Source organism: Vulpes vulpes, chromosome 15 (genome assembly GCF_048418805.1).
Source record: "Vulpes vulpes isolate BD-2025 chromosome 15, VulVul3, whole genome shotgun sequence".
In the NCBI taxonomy this organism is placed as follows: Eukaryota; Metazoa; Chordata; class Mammalia; order Carnivora; family Canidae; genus Vulpes; species Vulpes vulpes.
In genome coordinates, this window is record NC_132794.1 from 8,082,742 (window position 1) to 8,095,194 (window position 12,453).

Sequence of the window (12,453 nt, forward strand, 5' to 3'; positions counted from 1 at the left end):
ATAAACAAATCAGAAACAGATGCTTACATACCGTCACCTGATCTATATGACAAAGATGACCACTGCAGTACGTGGAGGAAACATATTCTTAAGAAAGAGTGATGAGTCCATTAGACATTCATACCTATCTTGAACTCTACCTCTCATCTCACTAAATACAAAGTTAAACAATCAAGCCATTAAAAGAAACACAGAACATTTTGGTGATGTTAGAGGAGGCAAAGACTACAAACAGAACCCAAAAAAGTGTTCATTAATAGAAAGAAAAACTGATAAATGGCATTATGTTAAAGTTAGCATCATCTGTGAAAAAAAAAAATCAAAAGTGAAAAAGCAAGCCAGAGTGTGAGAAGCTATTTCTAATACATATATTTGACCAATGACTCAAATCCAAAAATAGTTTTAAAAACTTAATAAGACATTCAACTCAAAAAAGAAAGAAAGAAAAAAAAACAGCAAAAGATCCAAACAGGCACTTTACAGGAAAATATCTAAGTGGTCAATAAGCATATGAAGAGATGTTCAACTTAAATATCCTTAATGGACTTAAGAAAATGCAAATTAAAATCACAGCACTGTATCACTACATACCCATCAGAATGTCTAAATGAAATGACACAAAATAATAAGTGTTAGTGAGGACATGGAACTGAAACTCTCATATGCTGCTGGCAGGAGTGTAAAACCATACAACCATATAGGAAATTATGTATGAAAGCTGAATATAAGCATACCCTCGTTCCAGCAACTCCACTCCTTAATTAGATTCTCAACAGAAATGAATACATATGTTCACAATGATACTATCTGTAAAAGCCAAATACTAGAAACTACCCAAATGCCCATCAACATTAGAATGGATAAAATGTGGTATATTCATGCAATAGATGAACACTTTACAACTCCATGCAACAATATGGATCTCGAAAACAATGCTGAATGCCAAACATAAAAGAGCACATACCATGACTGTTTACATTGCACAAAAACAGGCAAAACTAACCCACGGTTTTGGAAGATGGGACAGTAGTTATCCTGGGGAAGAAGGTGGGTAGACTAGGAGGAGGGAAAAGGGGAATTTCTGGGTACTGATTACACATGTAAGGCTTCTGAAAATTCAACCTATATACTTATGAAATACACACTTCTCAGTATGTGTTATTTTTTTCTGAAGATTACAAGAACCATTCTTTTGCTAGAGATGGTAATGTCCAGTTTATGATCTGAATCACAATAGCCAGAGGAGGCAGCCTGAGCTCCAAGTGACCCAATGGGGCTAGAAAAATCCTAGGTCTTTGATGACATTGCTGAGGCACTAAATATATAACCCTAGAGCCACCTTCTTATGGATTTCTTGAATGAGGTTAAGTTTTCTTCACTATTTAAACAGGGTTTTCTGTTATTTGCGACCAAACACATCCTAATTCCAAAGCACAACTCGTCTCCCCACTGCTTCCCTCTGCAAATACTTTTAACAGCTGCCTATACAATCTCCATTTCCTCTCATCTCAACCCACTCCAACCCAGGATCTATTCCAAGCTTCCCACACACACTCTCCCTATGATAACTAAAAGATGTCCATATTGCTCAATCTAAATTCCATTTGGCTTCTCAGCAACAACAGGTACTACTGGTCACACTTTCTCTTCCTTCCATATCATACTTCGAGTTTTCCTCTTAACCTCTCTGGCTACCCGTAAGTCTCCCCTGCAGGTTCATTTTCCCTTAATTGGTCACTATTTGTGTCGCTAAACGCGCAGTCCCAGTTCTCACCTTATACTTGTTCTACACCAATAGGTCTCAACCTTGGCTACACGAATACCACCTGGGACGCTGTTAGAAGCCCAATGCCCAATTTATTAAATCCGAAATCTCTGGGTTGGGGCTATTTCTTCCAAGGTCAATTCCAGGGTGCAAAGTTGAGAGCCATCTCCCCAAATAACCTCATTCACATTTGCAACGTCAAATCATCTAGGTTAACTATCCCAAATATGCATCTCTTACCCAAATATTTTCCTTGGAGTCCCAGACCCACATAATTCATTGCCAATGTGACATTCCAACTAAGACCCTTCAAGCACACTTCCACTCAGGATGTCTAAGAGTGAAGTTGAGTTCTACTTCCTGTATCTCTTCCAGTGATCCCAGTGTTAGGGAGCGAGCCTATAATCCATGAAGTGGCTGAAGGCAGAAACGTCAAAATAGTTCCAAACATCAAACCATAAGCAACTTCTGTCCATTTTACCTCCAAAATATCTCAAATCCTTCCACTTCTCCATTTCCACTACCATTACCCTGCTCTAAGCCACCATCACTTCTGGCCTAGAGTACTGCAACAGCCTTCTAACCCACGTTCAGGTTGCACCCCCTCCAAACCCATTCTCACTACATTGATCTTTCTAAAGAACTAATCATGCCATCTCATCTAGATTTAAAATCCTTTACTTCTTGATGCTCTTCAAGGCCATATTTATGTAGCCTACAAGAGCCTCTTTGGTCTAGTTCCTGACCACCACTCCCCTCCTCTGTATTCAGCCATCCACCATACTATTAATTCCATGGATGCAACATCCTCCCTCCCAGTGCTGGCCCACTGTCTAGAATACAGAAACTATGTCTGGTTTTGCTTATTTCTGACATAGCTAGATGCAGAAGTCCAATCATATTTGTTGAATCAATGCTGAATGTTATTGTAATCAATATACAAAATTATAACTATAGGTACTATGTTATAATCACATAATTCTAAATACCATATATATTAGTATGTGTATGTATATAGAGAGAAAAACACTAACATATTTTCACATTTATTAGCATATGACCACATCCTCCTACTAAAACAAAGTGGGCATAATAAATTACATTACTGTGATTGCTCATCAAACCTAGTGTGGCTAAGGCATAAATACTCTGTGAAGAGTAGGGACAACTTTATCAACAGCAATATAACTGCATAATATACCTATGAAAACAGGAAAACTCGAGATGCAAATGGTCACCTACTCTTGAAGACTGTGTGACATAATGGTGAGAGTACCAAACAGCGTCTCCAACAGAATACATATTATATGGGGAAGCGTTACTTTTCCAGCCCTCTCACCCATTTCTTCATATAGGATATGCCACATTTTGCCCTAAAATATGTTAGGAGTGAATACGTATTTCTCCTTCTTCCAGCTTCCATGTGGATTTGCTAGATTAATCATTTCTGAGCTCTCTCCTTCTCCACCCCTCACTAACATTTCCTGAGGATGAATAATAACGTATAATTAATGGTAGGGAGGGGCACTAATCGTATGTAGCTTAGCCTCTTCTTTTTTCTCTCTTGGAATCTTATACTGAGCACCATAATACTAGATTCCCTATTCTCCAAGCTTAAAGTTCACAAAGGTCTCTGTTGCCGGTTGTGACCATAGGTGAACTAATAACAAGTCACTTGGCTATCAGACTGTTCTGATAAAGCCCTGTTCTAAAACTGTCAGCACTGGAGGCAAGATTGGATCACCATTTGCCTTGTCTTGTTTCTATTTCTTAACTGATTCTGGACTTGGGAGGAAAGGAGATGCTATTTACTGATTCTCAAACCACCATATATCTAAGAATTTCATAGGCCATAAAAGGATCATCATTTTTTTTCTTCCCTATTGTAAATCATCCCTCTGAGACCTGACCAGACCAATAAATAAATAATACTACTACTCTCCCAGGTTCCTAGATCTTACAATGAAGCAATAAAAGCAGGACTCAGATGTAACAACCATCAACTGAACACATATACTTTAAATCAAAAGTCAGTGTCTGAAAAAAAAAAAAAAGTCAGTGTCTGGAATTAAAATTAGATAAGCTCTTTCATCCAAGTAAAAGCACTCAGGAATTTATCTATTCAGATATACTTGCACCTGAGTGTAAAACATAAGTAAAAGGATATCATTACAGAGCTGTACATAATTTTTTTTAACTGGAAATAATTTATATTCTAATACAAACTAACCAAAGCAGGAGTAATCCATGAGTAGAAGACTATGGAGCCATGAATACAAATAAGGTTATATCTCTATATACACTGATATGCAACAAGCTCCAAAAGTTAAGTATTTTTTAAAAAACCAAAAGGACAACAGTATGTATAGTATGCTCCCACGCATATTTAAAATATATATATATGTATATATACACACGATTACACATATGTACACATTACATTGAATCAAACGAAACTGCCTATATTCTAACTTATAAAAATGGCAACTCCATTTGGTTCAACATATTAAGTGCTTATATAGGCATAAAAAATATTATGGAAATATTTAAGTATCTGAAAAGAGGAATCAGGGCAGGGGTCTGAGCTTGGCAAGAGTTTTCAGTTTATCCTTTCATACTCTTAACTTTTTATGATACGCATTTGTTACTGCTTTTTAAAAAGCGAGTGCACCACCAATATTGAAAAAATGTTTTCTTCAAAAGCAAATTTAAATTTAGCAGCTTGTAAAAATAAAGAGCCCACAAAAGAGAGCAGCTTAGTAATTTACCAAACCAAAATGCTCACACTGAAGCTACAAACACACACTAGGATTTTTCTTCTTTAAGTAGGCTCCAAGCCCAACATGGGGCTCAAACTCCCAACCCTGAGATCAAGAATCACATATGCTCTCCTGACTGCACCAGCCAGGCACCCCACACTAGGATTTTTGAAATTCTCATAGGAACATACAATTGACTTAATTTATACCTCTGGCCTCAGAGAAATTCAGAAAAACACAAAACGAAAACAAAAACCGGAATCATTTAAAGTCCATCTACCGGTGATTAATCACAAGTTGGATCTAACAGAAGAGAACATATTATGATGGGTAGTTAAGCACTGAAGGTCAAAGCAAATACCAAGTTTAAAATTCCATAATTTTCCAAAGTAAATGTAAAAAACATCCAAGGCTGAGCTTTCCCTTTCTCCAATTTCATTTCCTCTTACAGTTTATCATGTCCCATCAAAGAATTCAAATTTCCACATGTGAGAACTAGGAGGAATGAAACAATAAAGAGGCACAGCCTAATGATATACCTTGCATAAGTACTGTAACTACAGAAACCACAGATATGCCTAAATGCCTATTCTAGATTCTCCTTTAAAAATATCTGATTATTCAAAAAACAAAAAAAAAACAAAACAAGAATATATCTGATTACTTCAATTAAAACTATTACTCTAAAATGCCCTATAAATGCCAAATTGTATTTGAAAAGTGAACTTCTGGAAGACCTGAATAAAAGGACATCTCAGCCACAACGGGCATCTGGGATACACTGCACACAGTCCTGAGTGTGAAGGATTCAGATTCAGTGGAAGCTGTGGCAGAAGGTAGTGTACTTCCACACACAGCACTCCCCATTCCAACCCCATTCCAAAGATTTCCCAAGTATGACATCCGCAGATCTGGAGGTGCACACGTCTGATGAATGGTAAGAGTTCAGATGGGCTCTCAGCCTCACCTACATTCCCCCAGAGGTGGTACAAACTGTGCTATCTGGCATTAAAACCACCAACACCACTTTGACCATTTCTTAATGAAGCATTTTCCCCACACACACCTCACCTCAGGCTCCCCCCCCCTCATCAGTCTTAAAACACTTCTATTTCTCTTCTTACAAGATTACTTTTCACTTACTTTATCCTTGATGTTTTAGTGACCATTGCTTTTGTTTTTTTTTTTCATCTTACCATGTGCATTTTTAATTTCACTATATCACTTTTTATCACATATTTCAATTACACACAAAAATACAGAGAATAACATTATTAAGTCAACACCCATGTACCAGCTTAGCAAGATCTTAACATTTTGCCATATTTACTTCAGATCTTTTTGCAGAACTGTTACAGTCCACAACCACTGTGTTCCACTTTCTCATCTCCCATCCTTCCCTCCCCAGAGACAGCCACTCCCCTGGTGTTTAACATGCCCATGCATTTCAAAAACATTTTAATACATACTATGTATTAACTATGGATATGTATGTCATTTTGCATATTTTGACATTATATAAATTGCATACCATACAAATTATTCTGCAACTTGCATTTTCACTCAACATTGTCATCATTTTAACTGCTGCATAAAATTCCATTGTATGAATATACCATCATTTATTTATCCATTCCCCCACTGATGGACATTTAAGTTGTTTCCATTTCTTTACTCTTACAAACAGTGCTATCATGAAGGCTTGTATGTATCTTCTTGGGTACACATTTGAGTTTGGAGAAAAGGAGCCTAGAAGTGGGCTGCAGAGTATGCACATCTTCACCTTGCCAAATTGCTGTCCAAAGTGATTGCACCAATTTACACTTTCTCCAGTCGAGTATGCAAGTTTCCTTTGTTCCACATCCTCTCAAACACTTGGTATTATGAGGTTTTTAAAATTTTTGCCAATCTGATGGACATGAGAAAGAAACTCAAGGTTTGTAATCTGCATGTTCTATAAGGATACTCATGTTTGTTGACTATTTGAACCATTTATTTAAAAAAATTTTTTTTTCACATTGTCCTTTAAGTCTACCATCCCCTTCCGATGGGGATTAATAGTAAAGACTCTGTATCCAGGCTGTCTGGGTTCATATTCTGGCTCCATCACACCCACCTAGTTTCTGAGAATACTTTGCTTGACTTCCCCATTCCTGTTTCCTCATCTATAAAGAGACAGCAGCACCCACCTCACAGAGATAAGGGCTTTTTGAGCTTGAATGCATAAAGTGCTCACAACAGTGCCACAGAGGTTAGATGCTTTACCCCCAGGTGTCCCACAGCTGCTCTGCCAGATTCCCTTGACAGATCTACCAAACCTCAGGTGTGAGAGCTTTAAAACATCTCAATCGTGGTAACTCAGCTAAAGGGCTTGGGTCCTCTTTTGTCAATAGCAATAGTGAATCGCTGGCAACATGTTCCTTTCTGAAGTCACATTATCTACTCACTTGATCAGGAGTGAGATGTACTATATAGACTCAGAAAACATTATCCCTACTGAACAAGTCATATAAACAGTATGCAAAAAGGTAGGAAACACCAACAAAACTATGAGGCACAATGTTTCTGACTTTACATTGGCATCCAATACATATCAGTGATTCCCTAAGAAGAAAATGCGGCTGACCTGCCTCTAGTGAAAACTTCAATGGTGTTGAACCACAAGCTAGACTATCAGGAAGTAGGTACAAGGATGGACACACAACCCTGCTCTTGACCTTTTCCTCACCAGGCTACCTGGCTTCTGTATTTCTACTTTGATGCACCTCCTTTGCAGCGCAGTTTTAAGAGGATCCTCCTTGAGTGTCTAGCATTCAACACTCATGAAAGAGGGCAGAAACCCCCCGGCTTGCTGCTCCGCTCTCGGAGCTCCCCTATGCAGAGTGGATGACCTTCCGCCCAATCAAGGTTTCGATTTTCACAAGAGGCTAGTCAAGTTGCCAACCTATTCATCTTGAAAGCACACAGATTCACCATCAAACAGCATAGGATATCTGCAATTCTGGACCTAGCCAGAAGCAATAACCTAAGGACATTTGTAGCTCATTTCTTGTCAGAACCAGTTGAGGACAGTGGTATTGATGGAAGACTGTGTCCAGCCCATCCATTCCTCTAGTCTAGATAGCCTCGCTTTATCCACGGCTTAAGCCATCTAAAAGCTGCATAACGTTAATACAGCGGTATTCTCCGAGGTGGTTGGATTACTGGTGATTTTTATTTTCTTCTTTTTAAACTCTTGTATTTTCCAAATTTTCTACCATGAGAATGTGTTCTGTTTATAATAAAAGAAAAACAAATGTTATTTTTAAAAGCTACATACCTGGAATATACTCTTTTTCCCACTCCCACCCTCCCATACCCCAACATAAGAACTTTAACTAAAAAACACTAGTACAAGACTCTCTGCTTTCATCAGAAACCCAAAAGTGCACTTTCAGAGAATTTTCTGCTTTGAGTAGGAACGTTGCTGAGGGTCTTCTCTACTCCAACACCCAGTCATGTTACTTGTAGGCCATTTAAGAAATTTCTTCCAGAACTAAGCATCAGGAAAACTGTTTCACCTGAGCAACTTCTGTCCTCTTTCTTCATGAACAGTGAGAATCATATAACTTGTCAGGTTTTCTCCTTTTATTTTCAGCAACAAAAATGTCAAACACAAATATAAATTATAACTAATAACTGCAGAACCTTATGACTATGCAGCTTTTCCCTGAGGATCCCCAGCTCTAAACTGGTTTTTTAGTTTGTTTTGTTGTATTTTTAATATTCTTCTCCTGAGCAGATATATTCCTGATGCCGCCCTAAGAAGGACATAATTAAATGTAAGAGCATATACACTGCTCAATATTAATGCTTGTAATTTATATACTAATTTTTTTTTAAGATTTTATTTATTTATTCATGAGAGATACAGAGAGAGAGGCAGAGACACAGGCAGAGGGAGAAGCAGGCTCCATGCAGGGAACCTGACATGGGACTCAATCCCGGGTCTCCAGGATCATACCCCGGGCTGAAAGTGGTGCTAAACCGCTGAGCCACCAGGGCTGCCCTATACTAAAAATTTTAAACTGAGAGACAACAAAATCATGGTTGGTGCAGTGTCAACAATCTTTCTCAACCAATAAATAAAAGCTCAATGCAACATAAGAAACTAAGAATTAATTATGTAAGAAATTAAAAGAATTATGATCTCACTTTGATGGTTAAAACCATTAAATTTCTTTTCTTTCTTTCACTTTACAAATGAGATTTACTTAATTTTTTTATATCAAGATATAGGAAACAGTGAAAATTCTTCCAGAATTACACAGATTGAGAGCAAAAGTATATAACAAAGGTATTATAAATACAGACTTCTACATCATCAGAGAAGATCTGTGTTCAAATCTTGACGTCACTACTTAGTAATGGCATGAGTCCACCTAAATGTAAATGTGAATAACATTACCTAATAGTATGTTGTGAGAATTAAGGAACATATGTAAAGTACTTAAAATAGCATATAATATGTTATCCACTCAGAACAGCTGCCATTGTCATTATATATAAAGCCTACAGAACCCCTTTAACCATTTAGCTATTTCTGCCAAAAAATTATTTAAGGATTTTCTTGTATGCCTGCAAAACAAATATTTCTCAAAAATGAGTATTTAGTATATAACATCTCAGTGACTGAGTATTTAGTGTAACAGTGACTCTAACCAACTTACCTAAACTGTCCAGTGCGAAGAAAACAAAGAGCTCGGTTACCATAAAGAAGGTGATTTTCAGGTCTTTAAAAGAAATAATGGTTAGTCAGTAAAGGACATCACATACAAAACAAATAAAAAGCACACAGAGAACATAGGGCATGAAAAACTTCTCAAAAACTTTACATCTGTGTGGCAGAGCAGAAAGAATATAAGATTTGGAGACCTAACTGGCTAAGTCCTAATTTCTTCATTTCCTACCAGAGTAACTTTGTTCAAATCAACCTACACTTCACTGTATTCAAAATGTCCTACATTTTCTGCCTAACTGCTAAGGATGTGGTGAAGATCAAATGAGACATACTAAAAAGCTAGCAAATCACAAGTATGGTATAAAGGACAGAATTATATAAGTCAGGACTATACCACTTGACAAAGAACTCTGACAAAAAAAATCTGTAAACTGCAACAATAATTTAAATAACTTCATTTCAAATTTTGTCTTTCCTAGGGGTTTAATCTGTTCTTTCCTTGGAACAGAGCAGCCTTCCAGATGTGGTGTGCTACCCTGATTCACTTATTCCCCATGGAAACAGGCAAGGCAGGAAAGAGAGTAGCTATCTACAGCACATCCTCCAAAGCCTTGCTACAATATTAGAACTCCCAGCAAAGATGTCAGTAGGAACCAAGTATGAAGCACACTGTGCAGGAATGCTACAAAATTCTAGTAGCTGAGCAAACAGAAGATGAGGAGGAGAAAACATACACTCAACAATTCCAACTATTATCCTTTAAAAGTTCTCTCTCAGCAAAAATTACCGAACAGGGGACATCTTAAGTGTTAGTAATACCTTTAGTTAGTAACAAAATACCCTTTTTTGATCAGCTGATAATTTGGAACGGATTAACTGTAGGCAAAATGAGTACAAGAAGAAACAAGTGACACTATACTGGAGGGCTTGAGAGAAAATGGGGCACCTGGGCAATATTCACAGTTCTGCATGACTTGCTTGAATTCTACTACTTGGTTACATACATCTACCCAGCCATCCCTAACACTTCTAATGCCCAAGTATTCTACATAGCAGGTAGAAGATACTCTCTCCAGCTCCTCATCTTGCTTTTATTTCTCCTGACTAGCATTCTAATTTGATTTGCCACACAAAAAGGATCGCAAAGTTCTATTTTGCTCTTACCTATATTCAATGGCTCTGGTGTAATAGATAATAGCTATATCAAATCTTTCTTTTGAAAACTCTTCATTTCCTTTCATTTTCATTAGTTCTCCTTGCTGAGAAACCAAGGTGAAAGAAGACCCATCAATTAAAAGCAAAGACTACCAAGAACCCCGATATCTGAGAAATAAGGGCTCTGGACTTTTATCTTTGATAACAAAATTAAGCTGGGGGATTTTTTATGTAGAAAACAAGAACCCAATACCCAATATTTTGGTATACTTATTTAAAGAAACCTATCTCTGATAACTGAAGGCTAACTTTGTTAAAGGAATATCAAAAGTAAATAAAACCACCACATTATGGATAACTACTAACAATTTATCTCCTTGTATATTATTTGGCAGGGCTACTTTTTAAATATGCCTACTGAGCCTGCCATATAGCAGGGAAAGAAAACAGATGCAAGGTAAAATTTTAAGTTAGAAAATGTATTATTCAGTAATCCTGACTGCTAAAAAAAATATATAGGCAACGTTGAATAGGTTAATTGCCAAAAAATGAGGCAGCAAAATCAGCGAGAATGAAATCAAAGATGCTGTAAGTATAATGGAAACTTTTCAAACTTTCTAATTTTCAAAATAAACAGGTTAAAATAAACTGGACTATATAACTTTAGTTAGTGAATAGAACCATTAAATATTTTCCTAAATCCTTTAAAAATTTTAGTTAGAATCATATTTCCCAGGTGCCTGTCTGGCTCTGTCGATAGAGCATGTGACTCTTGATCTCAGGGCTATAAGTCTGAGCCCCACACTGAACATAGACATTACTTAAAAATAAAATCTTAAAAAAAAAATTCCTATGAGTGAATTCTATGGCATATGAATTCTATCTCAAAAAAGCTGTTACCAAAGAAAATTATATTTCCTCAACTAATTAAAAATCTTTTAGTTTAAAAAAAATCAAATTTCTATTTTTCAATTAACTTTTAAAACACATATATTTAAATGATTATTTAATATTGTATAAATTTAATAACATGTAAATATATATTTAATATACGCATATAATATTTTTAAATTCTGACCAAAATGTCTTCCTCTTCTGGAAAAATAAATATTCCAATCAAATTGTATTGAAATCTTTCTTTAAACGTGTTATTATTAAATTTTACGGCTGTTCCTTGTGTGCTAACAGCAGTTTTACTGAACTTATTTTGGATGTTAACAAAAGTTCTAACAGATAAATTTTAAAATATACTTACAAGTAAATATTTATTCTCACCTCTATACATTCCGCACAATTTTGAGTTTTAAATTCTTCAAGCAAATTGCAGTTTTCTGTTACAACTTTAGTTATGTGATACTTGTCTAAATTTTATTTTTAGGAGAGAGTGAGAGAACATTTATTTAAAAAAAAAAGCAAATTGGTATTGTTAATGTTCTAAAACTTAGGTTACACAGGTCAGTCCATTAGGTCAATTAATTATTAAACTTTCTAATAACATGTTTCTTGCAGTCTTTTACATGTATCAAATAGTACAACTTAAAGTGAACTGAAAAAATGTTTTACAACATATTAGATTCATTGCTGATGAATCTAATCTATTTTACTTCTAGCATTTAAAAAAAGCACTTATTATTACATTAGTTCCAACTGTAGTTAAAACAAATGCTTGGACATAATATTCCAAATAGGCCTCATAAATACTCCAGTTAGTTCAACAAGCAATACTGAGCGCCTGTGATGTACCCAGCACAATGTTCAATAAAAATGTCTAAAGATAAAAATGTGGAAAACTTTCTAACTTTTATTTAATATAATAATTTTAAATATCTTAATTCAACATTTTGACACTCATGGATGCCATGTTAAAATGTTACTTGAAACACTGTTCTTTTAAAAATGTAATGAACTAATTAAAATAAAGTAGGCAATAACCAAAATTTATGTTAAAAGTTTACCACACCTCATTTTCTATATTTTTAATTGTTCCATAGATTCCTTTAGGTGGTAATAATTTTATCCCAACAAAACTAGTCAAGCCTCTAGCCAAACACATT

The 12,453-nt window shown here is 35.9% G+C and overlaps 1 protein-coding gene across 35 annotated transcripts in view; it reads right to left on the minus strand.

Annotated features, from left to right (window-relative positions):
- Positions 1–12,453, minus strand: part of TTC3 (tetratricopeptide repeat domain 3) — a 118,322-nt gene that overhangs the window by 87,231 nt on the left and 18,638 nt on the right. For 14 of the 35 annotated variants that reach the window (XM_025987864.2, XM_025987862.2, XM_072740579.1 and 11 more), the window contains exons 8-10: positions 11,675–11,760; positions 10,409–10,503; positions 9,234–9,296 (exon numbers count right to left, since the gene is read on the minus strand). The exons of 14 other annotated variants lie outside the window; for them this stretch is intronic. In XM_025987864.2, coding sequence (XP_025843649.2) covers positions 9,234–9,296; positions 10,409–10,503; positions 11,675–11,760 — 244 coding nt within the window. Of the gene's footprint in view, positions 1–6,055; positions 7,796–9,233; positions 9,297–10,408; positions 10,504–11,674; positions 11,761–12,453 lie in introns of those variants that run through there. 7 more of the 35 variants (XM_025987867.2, XM_072740600.1, XM_072740595.1 and 4 more) reach the window with 3 other exon arrangements.